This window comes from Cyclopterus lumpus, chromosome 3 (genome assembly GCF_009769545.1).
Source record: "Cyclopterus lumpus isolate fCycLum1 chromosome 3, fCycLum1.pri, whole genome shotgun sequence".
Classification (NCBI taxonomy): domain Eukaryota; kingdom Metazoa; phylum Chordata; class Actinopteri; order Perciformes; family Cyclopteridae; genus Cyclopterus; species Cyclopterus lumpus.
Window position 1 is genome coordinate 19,113,305 of NC_046968.1, and position 22,372 is coordinate 19,135,676.

At 39.2% G+C, this 22,372-nt stretch overlaps 2 protein-coding genes across 3 annotated transcripts; one reads left to right on the forward strand and one right to left on the reverse strand.

Annotated features, from left to right (window-relative positions):
* Positions 1-631: 631 nt before the first annotated feature.
* Positions 632-5,358, forward strand: LOC117728769. 2 transcript variants are annotated; one of them, XM_034529613.1, is made up of 7 exons: positions 633-737; positions 1,755-1,877; positions 2,057-2,173; positions 3,334-3,390; positions 3,715-3,858; positions 4,629-4,742; positions 4,906-5,358. In XM_034529613.1, exons 2-7 carry the CDS (start codon positions 1,755-1,757, stop codon positions 4,978-4,980), a joined length of 630 nt encoding a protein of 209 aa, XP_034385504.1. In that variant the 5' UTR covers positions 633-737; the 3' UTR covers positions 4,981-5,358. The 2 variants fall into 2 exon arrangements, with proteins under 2 accessions (XP_034385505.1, XP_034385504.1); XM_034529614.1 differs by lacking the exon at positions 2,057-2,173 and having other exon boundaries at positions 632-737.
* Positions 5,359-13,190: 7,832 nt separating this feature from the next.
* ddias (DNA damage-induced apoptosis suppressor) lies at positions 13,191-22,285 on the reverse strand. The gene is made up of 5 exons (XM_034529424.1): positions 21,889-22,285; positions 21,232-21,393; positions 20,502-20,601; positions 19,511-19,818; positions 13,191-18,637 (listed from the first exon to the last, which is right to left on the reverse strand). Exons 1-5 carry the CDS (start codon positions 22,008-22,010, stop codon positions 16,858-16,860), a joined length of 2,472 nt encoding a protein of 823 aa, XP_034385315.1. The 5' UTR covers positions 22,011-22,285; the 3' UTR covers positions 13,191-16,857.
* Between the last annotated feature and the right edge of the window lie 87 nt (positions 22,286-22,372).

Here is a 22,372-nt window from a genome sequence, read left to right on the forward strand (position 1 = left end):
GAAACTTTGTTTCTCTTCCTTTTTTTCTCTCTCAAACTATTTCTTCACATTCCTTCCACATCTCCATTTCAGCTCCTACCCCTCATAACCTCGTGTGAATGGAGCTTCCCCACCACGCACACGAGGGAAGAGAAATGTGCCCCTCTTTTAGGAGTCGACCATCTTGGACTGGAACTAGAGTTGCTCATGTCTTTCGGCCAAACCCAAATTAACAGTTATTCTTGCAATGTCTATTATGCATAATGCAGCACTGGATTATATTAACAGTTAACTACAACATATGCATTACAAATCATTTTGGGTTGTTTCTCAAAGTAAATGTAAAGAGACACAAAATGTTTATATTTTACAGAGGCCGCACTCCCAAGGAAATTGATAGCATCAGTAGTTCCGCAAATGAAGAATGACATATGTTTTACGTTTCAATGACAACGACATCTATTGGCCTTGGGAAGTATGAATGGTCATCCTTTACAATGAAGTCCTTCATCACAATACATGTCGATAAAGGAAGTAGATCTACAAAAGGAAGAATTAAATATAATGTCATACAATAACATCAAGCTAAGCCATTGAACAATTAGTAAACCCTTTCCAATAAGCACATATAGTACTGGTTGTGTTCAAAATGAACCGATCGTCCCATAATCCCCAATCGTCACGGTACTCCAGATGTGAACAGGATGTGAGTCACAAGATAATACTGAGCTTCAGCACCGAGCACAGGACGACACAAGGTCTGTATTCTTCTTTGTTCTCATCTCTTTTGTTTGTGACAGATTTGTTTCAGATTTGACAATTAAAAGATAAATGAAACTCTTTTCCACGTTGCATTAGGCTATTATGTAATAAATCAGTTCAAATTGCCATCGTAGCCTATTGCTTACATCAAAACCTTTTATTCTGCGAGTGGAGGAAAAACGTTTTTTCTTTATGACAAATGTGTGGCGAGTTATTTACTGAGTTGCCTACGTGATTATCAACTTTTCTTGGCCTCAACATCAGGATTAGTCCAACATGTTGGAGATATGACCGACATACAAGTCAGAAACATTTCCTGTTCCATAGCTTGTTTTGTCTTTATCTCTGTTGGTGTTTTTGACATGCTTAAACTATATTTGTGGTTATTGTACTTAAGTTATGTTAAACAATATTTACACATCCAATGAATCTTTCAGCCATTGGCCAGCTGTCAGACCTCCATTGTGGCATTGTTGTTGAATGCCTTTCAAATTCATAACATATGTGAATATTCTGTGACGTTAACATAAATGTAAAATGTATTAAAAAAATGTCCAACATTTCTTATGGCATAATATAAATGATTAATGTATCACCTTTTTGTGAAATTATTAAACATTTTAAGAGAAACTATACAATTACTTTTCAAACATTATTATGCCATACTATAGGGTTTCTTTTATGATATTTGCATGCCAACATTTTCTCGAATCTTCTTTATGGCATTTAATAGGATTTTTTTTACATTTATCTCTATACTTTTATGACTATACTATGACTTTCTATGACATTTCTTGTGGCATTTTTTGGGACAAATATTCCATTTGTTATGGCAATTACTATGACTTTATTATTATACTTTAATGTTTGACAATATTGTTATGGCATATTAGACAATAATATTTTGTTCATAGCATTTTTACATATTTATGAATTACATGCAATACCTTAAGTTAAGTCAAACACACTAATATTTTTAATCTATTTCTTCCCTGTGACTGTTTGTCCATAAGATGTCTGCTGATCTCTACTGTACGAGTGACTCAGGGGGAAATAATGCAAGTCTTCAAGGCACCATAGTGGGGGGCAGCAAACCTTTACACCGCTTCATTCAGGGTCAACCCAAGATTATTGGCGTGAGACACACACACACACACACACACACCACCAGTACTCAAATTACCGTTTTCAAATTCTTACTACAATGTACGATGATGTACTACCGGAATTTCCAAGGTCACAGATTTGACAGTCACAACTAATAATTATATTCTGTGTGAGGTCATGCTTGAAGTTCTTTTTGATTTTTGATTAGATCATTGCACTGGTCTTGGGCTCATCCTTCTTCATCATATCCATCGCAATCATGCCAGACAACTCTATTCAGTTCCTCATGACAGCTGTCCCGCCTGGCTTCTTGCTTGGAACAATGGTTAGTGGCACAACAAGAGATTAATCAGTGGATCACAGCAGGTTATGGATTCCATTATTTTATAAATAGCCAAATTACAGAACTATGAAACCACAAATAACCAACATTCTTACAGGATTTGATCATGGTCCAATGGGAATGTTAACTCACTTCAGAAGTTAAGCCCCAACAATAAGTTGTTTCAAGATGGTCCCCCACATTTTGCGAAACTCTCTTGAGATGGTTAAGGTTAGTCATTGCCCTTGCATGGTTAAGGTTAGACCTTGACCTTGAGATGGTTAAGGTTAGTCATTGCCCTTGCATGGTTAAGGTTAGACATTGACCTTGAATGATTGATGTTAGACAGTGCCCTTGTATGGTTAAGGTTATGCATTTACCTTGTATGGTTAAGGTTAGGCATTGACCTTGAATGATTGATGTTAGACAGTGCCCTTGTATGGTTAAGGTTATGCATTTACATTGTATGGTTAAGGTTAGGCATTGACCTTGTATGGTTAAGGTTAGGCATTGACCTTGCATGGTTAAGGTTAGGCATTGACCTTGCATGGTTAAGGTTAGGCATTGCCCTTGAATGGTTGATGTTAGGCAGTGCCCTTATATGGTTAGGGTTAGGCATTGCCCTTGAATTGTTATGGTTAGGCATTGACCTTGAATGGTTGATGTTAGGCATTGCCCTTGAATCGTTATGGTTAGGCATTGCCATTGAATGTCTGCTAGTAGGCGTTGACTTTGAGATGGTTACGGTTATGTATTGTCCTTCGGTAGTTACGGTTAGGCAGTGACCTTGTATGGCTAAGGTTAAGCATTGACCTTGAATGATTGTGGTTAGGTGTTGACCTTGGATGGCTATGGTTGGGAATTTACCTTGTATGGTTATGGTTATGTATTGACCTTGAATGGTTATGGTTAGGCGTTGACCTTGAATGGTTAGGGTTAGGCATTGGCCTTAAATGGATAAGGTTAGGCTTTGACCTTGAATGATTGAGGTAAGGATATCTTGAGCAGTATTTTAGCAAATAATGGGTTACCATCTATACACAACTCAAACAATTGGCTGTTTTTGCTATCCTGTTTAGTAATTACAATCTTGTGCAGCACGGTGGTATTCCCAAACATTTAAGGGATACATGAAAAAACAGCTTTTTTCTTTCTCCTTATAGTTCATCATATGTGGGATTCTATATATTCTGACAGAACACAACCCGACCAAGAAAACAGTAAGCTCTATTGTCGTTTTTAAAAACAATAATAGCACATGTTCCAGATGTATTTATAGGACCACGAGAGGTATACATATTAAAGGTCCCCTCCAGACATTTTAAGATTGTATATATATATATATATATATATATATATATATATATATATATATATATATACAATCTTAAAATGTTATACAAATAATGCTTAGAATAATAATTTGTATCCAATGTTATTTTTTTTATTTAATGATTGAATTAATAAATGTTTGGGCTGTTGAATGATCCATGTTTCTGTCTGTTCTGTCTGTTTCTCATCTCCCTCTGTTTGTGCCTACATAGGTAACCATATCGTTGGCTCTGAGTGTTGTGACCATACTGGGGGCAGCTTGGTCTGTAATGCACATCCTGCCCGGTATTGTTCACTACAATTACTACAGGGACAATGAATATGTTCTCATTTACAATACATCTATGTCATATGAGGTGATTTACATTTTTTTTTTATCATTATTTGTTATTTTTATTTGTGGTGTTGCCCATTATTCTATTGATCACACATCTAAAACAAGTTTTAACTTTTACATTTCCGTGTTGAATAAACACTTTATTGTTTGATAAACAACACACATTTTGTGTATCTTGGAATCTAATGAAAACAATTCAGAGTGTGTGACTCTTTCAGGCTAACAAATGTAACACAATACATTTTAAATGTTTCATTTATTGTTGGGTTATATACCTTATTATACAAAAGACTACAGATCAACAGCACTAAGCAGTTCAACCTTCTGTTACACCAATAAACATATTTACTATTGCATCAATTATTTTCTTAGTAAAAGCCTAATTTGCATCCAGATTTGGTATCACGTATACATCTATTATTTATTAAACTGCATCATTATGAACAGAGACCAAAATGTGTTGGATATTCATTATTTATATTATGTATATACAATTATTTATGATATTTATGTATATTATTTTACGCGAATCAGTCATTCAACCGGTTATGTCCTATTTGTCTTGAATGCAGATAAATACATTGTAATTAAAGCTGCGTTATGAAATACAAACAGAATTGTTGGAAAAATGAAGAAGCAGACAAAAAAGTCATAATAACAAGCTTAATAATGAACATTCTAGGTCTCCATACACTGTGGCCAAAAATGTATAACCAGCTTACAGTATAAGATATTTGAATTTGATCAATGTCATGGATATCATGTGTATTTCTTTATGTGTTTGTCCAGGACATGGTCATGTCTTTGGAAGTGATCTTCCTGGTCTACAGTGTTGTGGGTGTAATTCTTTTCATTGTAATGTCATGTCGGGCTGTGACTGCCCTGCGTTCCACTAAGAGCCAGGTAAGAAAAGAACGACATCAAACTACTTCCACATGCATCACACCCTGTGCTAAGCTGTGCATGTCCCACTCGTGCTCTCCATATTTGCTCACTTATACATAATTGCAACATGAGTAAGAACCAGTGAAGTCAAGCATTTAAGTTATCTTTCTATTCTCTTTAGGCCATGATAGTGATGACTACTACGCCGGATGAAAGTGGAATAAGGAGCACAAGTGGAAGGTCTGAAGTGCCATGAATTGAGACTAGAGAAGAAACATGAAGCACATAAAGACAGACAAGTATTTATCTCTGTGGGAATAACAGGATATGTGATTCCATGGTTGCTGCATACAATGCAATACAGATATTATGTAAGAATATATATTGCCTTGTGGTGTTTCTGTGATCTATTAATACCATCACGTGAGCACTATATTTCTATCTTTTGAACATTTGCCACAAGACTTGACAGGATGATAGCATTGAACTTCCCCCACTGCATGGTCAACTTACAACTATTACTCTGCAGTCTGGCGATAATAATAATAATAATAATAATAATACATTTATTTATATAGCACCTTTAGAAATAGAGTTTACAAAGTGCTCTACATATAAGCAAGGTAAAAACATAACATCAATACAAGTAAACATTTCAGAAAATACATGAGGCAATGAACACAATAGAGGAATAGAAAATTACAAATACAAAATAAAGCAGAACAGACAAACTAAAATAGGGGAAACAACTGGAAACTGCATAAAAGGACGACATCACTTAAAAGCAGTTCTATAAAAATGTTTTTTAAGAAGTGATTTAAAAGAAGCTACTGATTCTGCTAGCCTTATCCCTTCAGGTAGGTCGTTCCAAAGTCGAGGGACTCTGATGGCAAAAGCACAGTCACCCTTTGATTTAAGCCTTGACTTTGGAACGGCCAGAAGGTAACACCGGAGGATCTAAGGCTGCGAGCTGACTAATATGGGGCTAACATTTCAATGATTCTTCCATCCGGGGAGAGGGATCCTCCTCTGTTGCTCTCCTGAAGGTTACTTCCCTCTTTTTCCATGAAAGGGTATTTTCTGTTTTTTGGGGAGTTTTTCCTGATCCGATGTGAGGTCCTGGAACAGGGATGTCGTATGTGTACAGATTGTAACATACAGCCCTCTGAGGCAAATTTGTAATGTGTGATTCTGGGCCATACAAAATCAACTGAATTTAATTGAATTAAGTCTTTTTAGCTTTAATTCACAAGGAAAACCACTCCAAAGGACGGTTTAACCACCGTGGTTCCAGATCTCTGAATCACTTCCCACACATCAAATCATTTCCTTTTGGAAAGGTTTTGCAGAAAATCTGTACCTGACTGCAGAATTAGTTATAAAAATCTATTATTAACCATTAAATATCTCTATATATCTCCACTTATAACCCCAGAAAAGTGTTTTTATGAGTTATTACAATATATTTTTCATTATCGAGTTATTTATGTTTATAACCGCATTATCACCAAAGGAAACACGTTAATACAATAGAGAATATATTTTTATTTAAAAAACCGAGTGGGAACATTTCACTCAAACCATAAACTTTCACCTCTTATAAACTGTTAAAGTGTCTGTAAGATGTTTTCAAATAAAGTGTTGAAACACAGAATGATGTGATCCTTTACACCTTCTTGTCCCTGAAAACAGAAGCTTGGCTGCCCTTGACCTTTTCTTTTTACCAGCTCGTGTTTCAGCAGCAACAGCCTCAAGTACAAACTCTGAGACACCAATAAACTGGGCTCATTACAGAGGACAGCATGTCAGACACAGCACTAAGACATTTTGTGATATGAGTATGATGATGTTATTCAAATCAGGACATGTCCGTACCCTTCCTGTTTAATTGTCCCCATAAATTAGCAATAAATTATATTTAGATTTTGGATCAATTAACCAAAATAAATAAAACAGGCTTAAAATTAGTCTGTCTTTAAAAGTTCAGGAGTAGTTCTAACAGTAATAACAGCAGAAGGTTATTTCAGATTTTCACTTTGAATATAGAGTAACACAATTATGCTGCAGTGGGTTCAGATTGTGTTCGTAGCTTATGTTTTGCAAAAGAAAAATCCATAATCAGATTTGTATTATTTAAAAGTGTTATTATTACACTCTTGAGCTCTGAATGGAATGGAGTCAAAATTCAAATCTGACAAATAATTAGCCTTGAGAAACTGTGCAAATGTGGGTTAAAAAGCATTGACCATGATCATCGATTCTGCTGCAATAAAACAGGATAATCAGCAATCAGAAATGCACCATATTTAAAAGATTGTCTGGTCAATATAGGCACACAAAAACAAGCTGTAAATACAAAACTCATGTATCATCACCTTATATGTTTATATATTATATGGCTAACTTGTTAGCACACAAATACCCATTTACAGTTTCAGCTGATAAGGAGCAAATTAAACTTGCAAATATTGTTTTGGCCACTTGGGTGCAGCAGAAGAAGAAGCATCTGGTGATAATCATCTGTGGTTCTATGCGCTAATTGATTATAGATGCTTTAAATAGTTTATGCATATACCTTTTTTTGCCTGTTTGCCCTTTCACTTATTATTTAGAATATACACTTTTTACAGCACTGCAGCATTATACTGTTAACTATTGTTGGCTTCTGGAGGGCAAAGATATCCATGAATTCTGAAATTAATCTCAAAACTTTACCTCATTTGTCTGTCTCCTTGTACTCCATATATTTTTTTTATGAAAGAAAATCCTCATCATCCTGAACTATTGAAAACAAACTAATACACACACGATCAAATCAAAATTAAACTTTTAAGGACTTTCGTTGTCACACGTTGAAGAAACAGGGGGCGGTTGAAAGTCACCCCAGAGGACACAGCGCTGGTGAACACGCATGTGCTCTGTGACACGGTACTGACGTGAAAAGGTCATAGGGCAGTGGGGGCAGGAGAAGGGCCGTACGCCAAGGTGGCTCCGCACATGTCTATTCAGAGAGCCTCGCTGGCTGAAGGAGCGGTCGCACAGAGAGCACAGGAAAGAGTGTTGAACAGGGATTGACAGACGAGTTGATACATTTGTTGGCATACTGGCTGACAGAGAAGAAGGTATGCAGACTGACAAGGTAGATGACACGGAGGCTTGTACAGAGTCTGGCACAATAGGAGGTGAACAGTCTGTCAAGGTAGTGGCCTGGTTCTCAAAGTCTATCGGGTTGGAAACCCCCTCCACAACCCCAGTTGAATGTATAACTTCAGCTCCTGGCCTGCTCTGGTCTGTACCAACGGATTGTCTTCCTTCAACATTTGTTTTTCCAACCCAATATTTAGTGTTAACCCCTGCTGCAGATGTTACTTCATTCCATGGCTCTTTATCGTTATTCCCAAATCCGTTTCCAAATGTTTCCTTTCGGTTGAATGCATTAGCAACTAGCAACTCAGCGGGTTTGGCACTAATGTCCAGCAGTAGAACCTGATCTGTAGTCTTTGTATCAAAGTGCTGCCTCAGAGGGCTGTAACCTGGTCTGGCAACGGTATCAACCTCCTTCTCATCACTGGACTGGTCTGAAAGATCAGGGTGGCTCGGCTGGGAGTGTTTGCTCCCAGAGTACCTCTGTGATAAGTGTGTTGCCTCCTGTGGTAGGCAGTGATATTGAAGATGTCCACGGTAGGACGGCCCCACAACTCGACACGTAGAGTCAGGCATAGTGTGGTCCACAGACATTGTAAAAGTTAAGTGTGGCTCTGTGATCTCAATGCCTGACATCTCTTCAAGTTTCACAGATGTGTGGCGTTCAAAGTCCGAGAGACCACCAGTGACTCTATCAAAGCATGTTTCTGGTGTGGTGGAGACAAGCGGACACAAATCAAGCCTATGTCTGTTGTTTGTCATAGCTGGGTCTCGGTTGTGTTCATGCTGGTTCGAGGCACCATCTTTTGTGCTGGTCTCAGCTCTCTGCAGGTCTGGGTACCAATCAGTCTTGAGTCCATAGAAAGTACAGTGGCTGTCCTGTCTATCCGTCTCAGCTGGACACCTTGAGCAACTGTGTACTTCTTTGGCTTCTCTCTCTGAACACAAAACTTCACAGTGCGCGTCACTTTCCATGTCTGAGTTGTGTACAGGAGATGGAACAGCTCTCGGATCTTGTGAGTGAATTAACTTCTCCTCTGCTGCAGTTGCCATCCATACATTGTGGAAATCAGAACAATCCAGTCGCCGATGTTTGTAGGAGAAATCATCAAAACTTAGATCAGTTTTATACTGCAGTCCTCTGGTGAAATGGCAGCAATCCTTATTTAGTGACACTGAATCATCCCTAAAATGTGTTGTGTGATTCTTACTTAATGAATCACAATGAGTATGGCAATCATTATGGTCTGTACCGTGGGATAAAGCATTGCTCATATGTTCATCATTCTGTCCTATCAAATGATCTTTATTGCTGATGTTGTAACCCTGTTTTAGGATGTTAGATTGCTTTGAACTATCCTTGTAATCACAAATCTCTGTCCCAATATGGTCCTTACTGTTTCTGTAATCCTGATTCAGTTGCCCATGAAGACCTTCAACAATGCTGTCACTATCTGAGCTTCCCGGTTGTGAGTCCGGGGCCCTGCTGGAGCTCCCTAAGGTCTTGGATACTGGATGGTAAGGGTGAGGAATTGTTGACACTTCTGCCAGCTGGAGCATAGCTGCTCTACTGCTGTGACGTATGACAGGCACTGCCCAAGAGCACAGATGTGGTGATGAGGAAGAGGAGGATGAAGAGCACTGTGAGGGCAAAACACTGTCCTTAAAGTGGGGGATCGAGAGATGATGAAATAGAGTTTTGTCTTCATCGTTTCTGTTAGTTTGCTTCTCCTCTGCTTTACTTTTCACTGTTAAACCCAGTCGCTGCTTCTTCTCTGCTCTGCTCGTCTCTTCCTCTTGCACCTCAGCAGGGCGACTTAAAAACAAGCTCCTCCTGTCATCAACTGTCTTCTCTAGCTCCTCCTCTGTGCCAGCTGAATCTGAATTAGCTGAATGTAACAGATCCGTGTGCTCCCCTTTGTCCACTCCAGATACCCCATGCACTTGAACGATGCATGGGCTATTTTGAATTAAATCCTGAGGTGTCAGATAAATTACTTGTCTGCAGTTGCCTGTATTTACACTACTTTGAGATATACTACAACAGGTGTGTGCATTGCTTAAAGAGCTTGCATCTTTTCTGTTGCAGTGGTTTGCACCATTTCTACTGCTAGTCCTACATGAATCTATGTCATCACATGTGTCCACGTTGGCTGAATATTGATGATCTTCTTTCCCTAGTGATAATGGCAGATACATACTAAAATTGTTCACAGTTTTACTATACATAGTGTGAATGTCTTCATAAGGCTGATTCTCAGCTCCAGATGAACCATTTGTATTGTCTGTAACGTTCCCCTCAGTCTGCCGCCAAGCCCTCAGAGCCTCCTGCAGTTCATCCATCTGCAGGTAGCTGGCGGCAGTGAGCAGATTGTAGTACTGGTGCTGGTTGCTACTGTACGGCAAAGCCCCTGTGTACATGTAATCCAAAAGAAGTGCCAGAACAGCATCAGACAGACATGGAGCCTGCAGTTCCACCAGGACGCCAGTAGAGGACAAGATAGATGCCAACACCGGACTCGAAGCTGCCAGCACACACCTGGGAGAGGAAAGAGCCATGTGATATGATGTTGCATAGAGTCATTTACCTCAATGTCTTACATGAGGTAAATGATTCTATGCAACATCATATCACATGGCTCTTTGGGAGACATACAGCTCCCAATATACAAATCATTTTTAATATGATGTCAATATGTACTGGTTGGTGTTTATGAGGCTTACCTATGTGCAGGGTGGAGTTGACCAGGGTTCTGTCTCTGTCTGACCACACAGTCACAGAACTGAGCCAGTTCCCTTTGAAGGTTCAGACTCGCCAGCAGCGATACTGCATGGCTGCCAGCTTCCTGGGCACAGGGTTCCACCTAGGGAGCACAGAGCTCAGTCATTAGTGCTTATTGCTGCTTGGATGGAAAGATTAAACATAAGAATGGCACATAAAAAGGTAAAATAAACTCCATTCTGATCCATTCTTTTCTGTGTTGTAAGGTTGATAGATTTTAGTGCTTTCTCTGAGAGCTTTCCGATCTGTCTTAACCCCGACTTGCCATTCAACAGGTGTATAGACATTGCAATACAATGCATGCTACTGCTGATTAAAACCTCATGATTCTATTATTAGTTATTCATTGTCAAGGTTTACCAGTTTTGTAGTTTAAACACATTAGAAAGACAGTACATGTGCACTTTCAATATGCATAATTGACAATAAATGTTTACAATCAGCATAAATAATTTATGACAATACTGTTACTTGATCATTTTAACTTTTCTGTGTAAGTCTGAGTGGTCATTACAGTAATACAGACATATACATCATAAATTAATATTCTCTTACCTCCATGTTATATAGGGAGAGGAGCTACAAACCCCCACTATCCATGTGATGTGCAGTGTCCTCACAGGTCTGCTTGCAGTTGAATGGAGAAAAGCTGGAGGCTTTATAGTCCCAGTCTCCTATCCACGCACACTGTCTCATTCGGAAAAAAATCACACGCTTTTCATATTGGGAGCTTGGCATGACGCGGAGCGACAGGTGCTTATAAGGAGCGCTGTCGTCTACAGTCATACTCTCCATGGCCTGTAATGGAGGAGGACTGAGACCGGCCCACAGAGAACCAACAGGAGACTACAGAACTGTAGCAAACAGAGCCAGTATTTCTATTCTATTCTATGCACTCTAGTAGCACTTAAATGTCCCTTACCGATAGCACTTTGTTGTTTAGCACTTTAGTAGCACTTAAATGGCACTTACAGATAGTATTCTGTAGTTTAACGTTATTGAAGAAATTGTACTTGCTTGATTCTTGTTGTTCTGAGTTTGGACTCATGGTTTAATGCACTTATTGTAAGTCGCTTTCGATAAAAGCGTCAGCTAAATGACATGTAGTGTAATGTAATGTAATATTCACATCACAAGAAGATGGTATCAGGGGAGACATTTTCTTAAGCATCCAAATATGCAGTAAATTAAGAGTTGTTATTATGACAGAAATGAGTACAGGACAGTGCCCATCATTCATACTTAGAAATAATGACTTCATTCTCTTAGGAAACTCCCTTTTTTGTCTCCTGTCGAGAGGTCAGAGGTCATATACAAAATGATCCGCAGTATTGTGTTTACATTAAATAAGACATTGCTGATGCGCTGAAGAATAAATCTGTGACGTATCTGAACATTTCTATGTGTTTTAATTCTACCAGGGGAAACTTCTCCGGTGCCAGGATAATGAGTCTGACGCTTTGTTGACAACTCCATAAGAAGCCATTTCTCCACCCTGCCACACCATGTGCTTGTCCCGCCTCTTGATCTCTACAGCACTATAATGTTACCACCACACATCTAGCTGTCCCCTGGTCAGTAGGACATTTTCTTTGGCAACTGTGCAATGGAAATGCTCCTGCAACACAGGCCATCACATCGTGAACCATTGAAAATGGGTCATGTATCATGAACCGCAAGTTAATAATAACTCATTTCACTCAGCTAACCTTCGAGCAAAATAAGTATATGTATAAAATATGTACATATATCACAAATATGTATATCATCATAGCACAATGTGTGTTTAACTAAATGTATCAGATTACTTAAAAACTGTAATTTGTAGGTGTGCTATCTTTTCAAACCCCTGACACATCAGAATGAAAGTCATTTATTTACTGTACATTACATTTTTGATTAAACAACATTTTATTGAAATGTTTAATGCAGAAATTAAATAGAAAGGAATACCAGCTTTATACTGACCATATTTTTTTATATTTCTTTTATTCCAGACTCATGAGTCCATAAAGCAATAAACACAAATATAACAACAATATATAAAATACAATACAGGGACATAGGTACAATTACTGCAGTTAAAAAGTCACTTGTGGTTTAAAAACATACAAACACTTGTTCCAATGTTCCCAGAAACGGGAAAAATACCTTGTATCACTTTGTGTTGGCTCAGTTAAGACTTTTATAATGACATTTTCTGAGTCATTTAATCGACATTTAAATTTGTATATAAAATTCCTCAACACAGCATGGAAAGTGGGAACATTACGAGTCACAAACATATGACTTGCACTTGTCCATCTGGGAAGCTTGAGCAAGATTCTGAAAGCATCATCAAATGCCACCTGAATCTTTTTCATTTTCGCTTTACTATAACTGCACCACAGGTGGGCTGTATAGAGAGGAGTACAGTAGGCTCTGAAGAGAGCAGTTTTAACATCTTCTGTACACATATGAAATGTATGTGCCAGCATGTTGGCTTGTGCATAAAGTTTGCAACACTGCCGCTGGACATCGTCATCATCACTGAGGTCGTTCCTGATGATGTGACCCAAATATCAGACTTTCTGCACCACATTTAGCTCCTGGTCTCCCAAAAAAAAGGAAGGAAAATGTAGCTTCTGATCCTCCTTGGTTTTAGCTATCATGATAACACTCTTTTTAGCGTTGAACTTGATATCATAGTGCACCCCATATCTTGAGCAGACTCTGAGCAATTGTTGTAAACCAGCGCTATAAGGGGACAGGACCACTAAGTCGTCAGCGTAGATCAGATGGTTAATAAGACTTTCCCCCACCATACATCATGTCTTACACTCTTTTAACTCTTTAGAAAGGTTGTCCATATATAGATTAAAAAGAGCAGGTGACAGTATTCCACCTTGTCGGACCCCATTGGTCACTAGGAAGGGTGCAGATACACTCTTACTCCATCTAGCTCGCATGGTTTGACGTGAATACCAAAAGTGCAAAATTCTAATCAAATACGGAGGGACCCCTCGCTCTTGCAATTTGATAAACAATTTGGAATGATTAATTCGATCAAAAGCTTTAGATGCATCTAGGTAACACATAAATATTGTGGTGTTATGTCTCCTGTACTTACTAAAAACTTCTTTCAGTACATATATACATAAGTCTGTGCTGTTTACTTTTAAAACCAAATTGATTATCAGTGGTAGTGATGTAATCTTGAAGCCTATCTAAGAGGATTCGTTCTAATACTTTAGAAATTATACTGGCCAGAGCAATTGGTCGGTAATTTTCAATGCTGGATATTTTGCCGGTTTTATTTTTGATTACTGGCACTAACAGAACAGTGAGCATCGAGTCAGGAAGTACGCCATGCATTAACAATCCAGAGAAAAACAGAGCGAGTAACACTGACATTTTTTTTTTTTTTCCATAGTTGTAGATGCCACATTTCTTAGTGTATCTACTGTAGTGCTTTCAGTATTTTAATGAAAGTATGAATGTATAGTGAGGCAGCAAGGTGCCAGAATGTAATATAGGTCAAACAGAGGAGGTTATGGTGCACACCACTTTTGTTTACATCAGTGGGAGCTTGATGACATAGCGCACGTGTACTATCTGTGTATTAAGGACAGAGGGTCTTCCTTGGGCACACATACAGTTGGATTTTTTGGAAACGCATCATGCTCCGGGACTGTATCTATAAACCTCGTAAAGGCTAAAGGCCACATTGTGTCAATCCAATTTTAAAGTACCATATATAGGTCTTAGAGCATTTTCCGTCAAACATGTAACAATAAGGAAAACAATATTAAAAAGCCTATATTATAGTGGCTAAATCATAAGACTAAAACGTTACCCAACACAATAAACCTTTGGTCAAAGGAGGTAAGACAGAAAACGGAAACTTAACCGAACGAAGCTTGTATCCTGGTCTCAATTAGGTTATTTTCTTTTATTTGTATTGTCTTCCCTTTTTTTTCCTCACTGTCTATATATAAAAAAAATACATGGGTACATGTATGATGTAGACTTTTTTAAATGTGTTTCACCTGTAATGTTATTATCCGGGTCATGTGATTGCCTCTCATGGTTGTTGCTACTATATAGGTGAGGCCACACCCATGTTTTATGTGTGTTATTAACACTAATTTAGATCTACAGTGTTACAATTTGTTTGGCTTTTTTAATGATGTAGCCACTACACAGTTTTAAATAGTTATTTCCTTGTTGTTACTTACTCTTCAAGTTACGGTTGAGAATACAGAGCAACCAGTCATCTTATTTTTACACCAAAGTTATAGTTGGTAACACGCCTAAGTTATCAAGAAAGAAAACTAAGTCAGAAAAGGTGTATATGCTGACAATCTGCTTTGCAATAAGGGCAAGCGAAAAAGTAGATTTTTACATTCAGATCTTGTAAAATCCCAATGGACACTTGGTACATACAGTACTTCATATTTCAAAGCACATGAATTGACACTTGAGGTTATATTTACTACCACTCAAAGGATATTTTTACTATTTTTATTATTGAAGAAACTGAGCCAAAATTCTCTGGCGCTCACGCTTATGTGTCTGGAGCTGTTGAGTACAAATGTTCTGGACTACCTTTCTGCACAAGGTGCAGCACAGGGTCGTGTTCTGTGCCAGCAGAAGCAGGTCAAGCAGGTCCTTTTGTACTATTACATCCTATTTAGGAACAGGATGATGGCGCTGGGGATCACCAATGTCTACACCCGATTTCATGGTCATACAAGCAAAAGTTGAAGGGTAATTTCACTCTGAACTACAAATTGAGGAAAACTAAAGGAAAGTCATTAAGATTCATCCTCTATGTCTGTACCAAAAGGTTATGGAAATACATTTTACAGTCGTTGAGATATTTTAGTGGACCAAAAGGGACGGATCAAGTTCAACAGAGCCATCCTGCTACAGTAGTAAAACACAAAAATCCCGAAAGCCTTTACTTGATCAAGTTTAACTGGTTTTCTGCACATGTTCATGACCCGTATCATAACAAGCTATGTTTCATGTGTACCTCCAATGTCAAGAGCCTGAACACTCACTTGCTACATGTGGCACTTAAACAGAAATGGGATGCTGTAACTTCCACATAGACACAAATCACTCGATACCTAGAAGACTGCATACCAACCCACCTTCTGCAACACATACAGTACAAACACTCCAGCGGTCAACTACTTGTTCCATTTTTACACGTAACATAATCTTCATTTCATGCCCTCTTTGATACTCACACATCTAGAACATTGTAGATATGATATTTGGTGACTGCTATTCTTAGCTCCCTGGCATGACAGTACACGCTCGTCGCTACATTAACACCTCCTCAAAAAGCAAACACAGTAGCAGAAAGACAGCATTCAAAAAGTGACAGCGAGCCTTGTTGGCCTCGAGGTGCATACCGTGTATTGCAAGTGGAAGACACTAACTGGGATTTGTGTTCCATTTGCAGTATTTGTTGTTTGTCTGTAACAAAGTCTAAGACTAAAATTATTTAAAGCAGTTAATTTATTAGATAAGCCTTTAATAGCATTCAAGGTTTTAGAACCACCAAAGAACAGACAGTTACGAGTATAATGCAGCAATGACGAGGGCGCCGCAGCAGAAACTACATGTTACGGTCCAAATACCTCAAACAAGGTAAAAGAAAATTACACACCTGAATGTTTAAGAGTTAATCTCATCTGAAGATTTGAGTTAGCGAGACGTTTCCAATAAATAAAAAAAACGTTGATTATTTAAGTGCAGAGCGAATAGAAATCCCTAAAAGTATGTGGACATCCAGACAATAAATCCATATGCGATTCATTTTTTGGCGTTAATAGGAAGTTGCCCCAGCTGCTGCCGTAAGAGTACTCACTCTTCTGGTGAGGCTTTCCCCAGGATTTAGTAACTTGGTGCAATGATTGGCTACAATTCAGCGACAGGATCCGCCAGAATCACCCGTTTTACTGCACGTTTGTGAATGGAAATTGCAATCGGTGTGCTTGAGGCTGTGAACCCACACATGGATACATTTTTAAAGATAAAGTGCAAATAGCAGAAGGTGGTGCAGGTGTAGTGCCTTTTGACAGCTTCCTATGTTTAGTATATGTGATCTATTCTTAGATCCTTCTGCACAGTTAGAAGTACGAGCTGACATACGTTTTTAAAACGTTAATTCTTTTTGGATCAATGTGTCAAGGCCATCTGCAACAGAACCTCTCAGATCGAGTCGGAGAAAAGATCTCTAGACCAATCACATGCCTCGTTCTCATCATCAAGGAGGTAACAATGAGATTCATCCAGAATCCCCTCATCAACCGTCTTACTGTCACATTGTTCTGTTTGAGCCAGACTTTTCTGTGATGATGCGACAGTTTGATCCAACAGAGCTCTTTTACAACAAACTCCATCTCCCGGCTGCCCTTCCCCAGAATAATCTAAATTACTGCTGCCATTTCCGGTCTGCATTCTTCTTCTGAGCTTCACAACAGGAGTCGGAGGAATAATTACTTCATTGTCCTCAGAATCGTAGACAGTCACATCACAATCACTTGAGTCCCATCTGTGGTTGATCCTTCCGGTTGACCCTGTGCCTAGAGCCCCTCTCTGGACCCTTGGGTGCTGCTGAGCCAGCAGACCTTTTTTATGCTCGTCTGGTGTCCAGAACCCACTTTCAGGGGCAAATCTGTGGCTGTGTCTGCTGGAAGTCTTACTCCACAGCACGACTTCCTTTGTAGACTCTCTGCCATACTGGGACAGCTGGTTAGCACTGACACAGTTTACTTTACAAAGAGGAGCGGTGCTCCTGGCTGTCTCTTTACTGTCAAATTCAGGCAGATTTCTGTAAAAAGAACACAAATCTTGACCATCAAGTTGTGAACTGAATTCAGCCAATGTCAAGTTCCTGTATGAGGAGGCAGGGGAGCCTTTCACAACAGCTACAATGGGGGTGGACTGAGAGGGAGGGATGAATTCAAGATCTTGTGTGCCTGTTGGAATTAAACCGTCTCTGTCAATGCATTTTTTACTTTTCCGTTTCTGTTTGTTTGGTGTTGAATGTGTATCTTTTTCACTCCTCCACTGCTGTTGGTTAGCTTTGGGAAGCAGAGGGCAAGCTTCTGTGGTCGCCCTGACAGTTTCAGCATACGTGTTGAGTTTGTTTGTGCTCATTTCGATAAGGAGTGAGCTACTGAATAGGTCTGCTGAACAATTGTAGGTATCCCCTTCAGGCTGCTCTTCTTCATTTTCAGAAGACAGAGAATGAGATTTATCATCCTCCCGATTACACTCCTGGGTACAAATGTTTCTGGCTTGACTCGTCAATCCACATCCAACAGGGGTCTTATATATCTGGTCAGGTAGCTCATGACTGTCACCTCCATTCGGTACAGGTGTATTTGTGATTTCCAGTAATATCTTTGATTGACTGTCTGTAATCTGTTTGTTACTTTGACAAATAGAAGTTGATTCATGTGATACATTATTGTCTTGTAAACTGATTTCCAGGTTGTTTCTCGTTTCTTCCTTATTTTGCACATTTAGATCTGTTTCACCAACCGTGTCAAAATGTTTGTTATCCTCACACAAAAACTCAGAAAGACTCTCAGAGAAAGGAAAATCTTCCCAAGTCAAAGAGCTTGACAAAGATGTGTGGGTGAGTTGTCTGGTAGAAGACCTCTTCTCCTTGGAGATGTTGTGGCCAGCTGGGGGGGGACTGAAAAAAGTGTTCAGGATGGATGTGTTTCCAACAGCTTCCTCAGCTGATGAGCATGAACTGGAAGTACTGCACTCTAAAGAGAGAAGAGGCGACAGCTCCTCTGTGACTTTATGATTCTCCAGGCAGCCTCTCTGTGCACGATGTAGTGTTTTTTTGTTGCTGTTCTCATCTCCACTGCACTGGATACTGCAGCCTTCCTCCTGCTCTGCTGATGAAGTAACTAGTCCAAGAGACTGTTCCCACTGAGGGGTGGGAGTAAGGGTACCATCTTGGTATTGAGAACTAGGATGAAAACAAAAGCAATTAAAATAAATGAAAAGGCACATGTGAAGTTTAAAGATAAAAAGCATGTATAACAAGCCATATTCTTCACAGTAGAGAGAATCAGGAGCGGACTTAAAGAAGGTCTCAAGTCACTTTGGACTGTCCATATTGAGACAGCCTTATCTCTCGTCTCACGTCCCTCTCTCCAGCAACATTTTCCAGCTCTTCCTGGGGGACCCTGAGGCCGCGATATATAAGAACTCCAGCATCTTCTGGGTCTTCCCCAGGGCCTCATACCAGTTGTATGAAAACCTCTAAAAGGGAGGCATCCAGGAGACCTCACATAACACTGCAGAAAACCTCCTATCCATCTCCAACTCCATGTTTCACCTCACTCGTGAACAAGACCCTGAGATATTTGAGCATCCAGATAACCATGGCCTCAGATTTGGGGGTACTGACTCTTACACCCCGAACATGCGTACATGCATACAGTACAATAGAGGAACAATTTATAATCCCTTGCAGAACAAGATCCCAAAACTAAAGCAGCTCCTGGTGACTTGCCTGGTGACCCTAACCCTACGTGCCAGTTAAGAGTAGTGAGTAGTCAGCAGTTGATGACGGTATAACACAACCACAAAATACAATCACAAAATTATGTTTTTCATCACCGCAAACATGAGTGGCCTTTAAGCATACAGTCACAATTGAGCACCAAAAATATTAGTCTGATGGGTCCAGAAATATGCAACATTAGCCATGGACAGACAGACAGATGCACACACAAGCACATGCACGCACAAACACATAATATTCTTAGGCTTCGCTTAGCGGAGATATTTATCAGTGAGAAAGCAATACTTATCATTAGCTTCTTAATGTCATTACCTTTGTGGTGACTGTGAAAGAAGACCTGAAAGTATGGAACTATTGAAGCTGCTGGCTGGAAAATGGTGAGGAATCAGCAGCAGGGTTGTTGCTGGGGGTCTGGAGGTTTTGCTGGGATCAGTGGTTTCCAGCTCATATTCTGCAGCTTTCTGAAGAAGGATCTGATAATAACGGACCACAGTGCAGCCTTCCAGGCCTCTACTGTTTGGGAGAATCATCTGAGTGGCAATAAAGTGGACTGCTTCTTTACCGCTTGACCCATTCGCAACTGGCCCTCCTAACCAAGGCAGACTTTCTGTTTCGGTTACCTAGAAGGACAGACAGGACCAGGGATGGTTGAGAGCAAGCAGCCTGAATACAAAACCAATTAAATTAAGTACACATGTTTTAAATGTTGTTCGAATATGCATTATTATAGCCCGACAAAAACTGGAACATTTGGGTGTATAAAAAAAAAAATATATATATATATACACTGTATATATCAACCAATAGTAATTTTGTTTTAAGCTAGTTCTTTAACAGATACGCCTAGATTCTTTTTTTTTTTACGTTTAATTTACTGTATAACAATGTATATTATTTCATATAACATACTCATAAATCTATGTTGTGAAGTAAAAAGTACTATATTTTCTGTGTATTAGAAAGTAGCATCAAAATGTACTTGAGTTAATTTACTCAGTTACTTCCCATCACTGACTAATGACATGTAATGTAATGTAATAAAGAGTTAAATACTAAACAGGTTGTTATCAGTTGACATAATAACTTGTCAGAGCTCTCTGATTTCTGTTTCTAATGTACCAAAGAAACCTAGTTTGGCATTTCTAAACTGCAATTGTGTGTTACTTATTGGCCAATGTGTGTGTATATATATATATATATATATATATATATATATATATATATATATATATATATATATATATATATATATATATGTAATAAGCCAATATCAGCTAAGTACAATAAATAATCACAATTGTACCTTTATACCAAAGATGAAATGTCTGCCAATGAAACAATCCTTGACAGCCTTCATCAGCAGTGCGGCTCTGGTCGATGCTCCATCTGAGTTCTCCACCAACCTACAACATTACAGAAACAAAAGAAATCCACACTGTATTTTTACTGGAGACAAGACACTGACAACAAGATGAGAAATAAACGTGTGTGTTCCCTCTGACCAACACAGGGTTTAACACAGGGTTTTATAACAGAGTTTCGTCACAGACACCTGACACAAAGCACTTCTACTAACATTTAATAGACTTTAAAACATTTAAACATTAACCTTCAGGTACAAAAGAGCAGATGCACTGTTTCACACTGCAACTGCCAGATATGTAATACTAATAATAGTGTTGTTTAGGCCACAGTCATGAATCTTCTAACTACAAGATGTGTCAAGAGAACTAAAAACTGAAACTTTAAAAGATCTAAGTGGCTTAATACCCCCGCTTAACCTTTTCCATGGGAGCCACTGCAACTTGCAGTATACTACCACCCAAAAGTAATGCTGCGTGTGGACCAGGAGGTTTCAAGTGAGCAAACCACACTGAGACTAATCTGTGTTATGTGGCTGCGTAGACTGCAACTTTGTGTCTAAAGTCTAAATCTTACCTAAATAAAAGATGTTCATACTTAATATGGATACGTATGTGGAGTAATAAGTGCAGACATGGTGAGTTGGTTGAAAGATAATTTCCTGAGCTCACCTGTGTAAACCCTTTGCATGAATGCCAAAGAATGGGTTCAGGCAGGTTCCAAATACTGTTACTCCAAATATGCAGCTGTCCCGGGACACCCTCAGTGAGAGACGATACCTGTAATCCACTTGCTCCCTCAGACAGCTGGAACCGCACTTGGAGCATCTGCATCTGTGATGGACAGGCAGAAAACACAGGAGAAATTGTGACGTGTTTGTGTGTGTATGTGTGTGTGCATGTATGTATGTATGTATGTATGTATGTATGTATGTATGTATGTATGTATGTATGTATGTATGTATGTATGTATGTATGTATGTATGTATGTATGTATGTATGTATGTATGTATGTATGTATGTATGTATGTATGTATGTATGTATGTATGTATGTATGTATGTATGTATGTATGTAGCGTTATGTATGTATGTGTGTGTGTGTGTGTGTGTGTGTTTTATAGAGCTAATTTACACTGCATGAATGAATTCATTTCCTGTGTTAAGCTCATTCAGACACAGTGAGGCAATTAAAGCGCTGGTAATAACGTCGGACAACTTTTAAGACTAATTAGTTACAGTACAGTTTTGGAAATACAATTCGTAAGCCCACTGTCTCCCCACTGGAACTGAAATACATCTTCTTCGTTGGTTGTTAAGCGTGTTTGTACCTGGTGGGGTCGTGCTGCTCAACGTCCGCCCTTGAGAAGCAGTCTTTACAGCACGGATAAAACACAGCGGCACCTTGCAGAGACAACACGGCGCAGTCCACCAGCGCCCGTCTCGCGGGCATTGAGTCGACGTCTCTCCGTCGCTCTGCAGCATGGACGCTGCGGCTGGCGGGATAACTTTACGACAACTGAAACTGCTCACGACGCGACACGTTAACGTAACGCGGATTGTAACCACAGCAACTTTAACATTAACAATTGTTCATAAAGATAGAACAAGACAAACGGCCCATCACAGAGCTATAAAAAAAACACAAACACCCACAAATTAGGTCCATTTCTAATTCGTAAGGTCTCTCCAATACGTGAGCTACTTCTTCTGCTTGTTTTGGTTTCCTGGCGGTGGGAGAGCCGGCTTAGAGGGGCATTGTCGCCCCCTATCGGGTTGGACTTTGATCACACGATTGGCAGTAAAAAAATAATC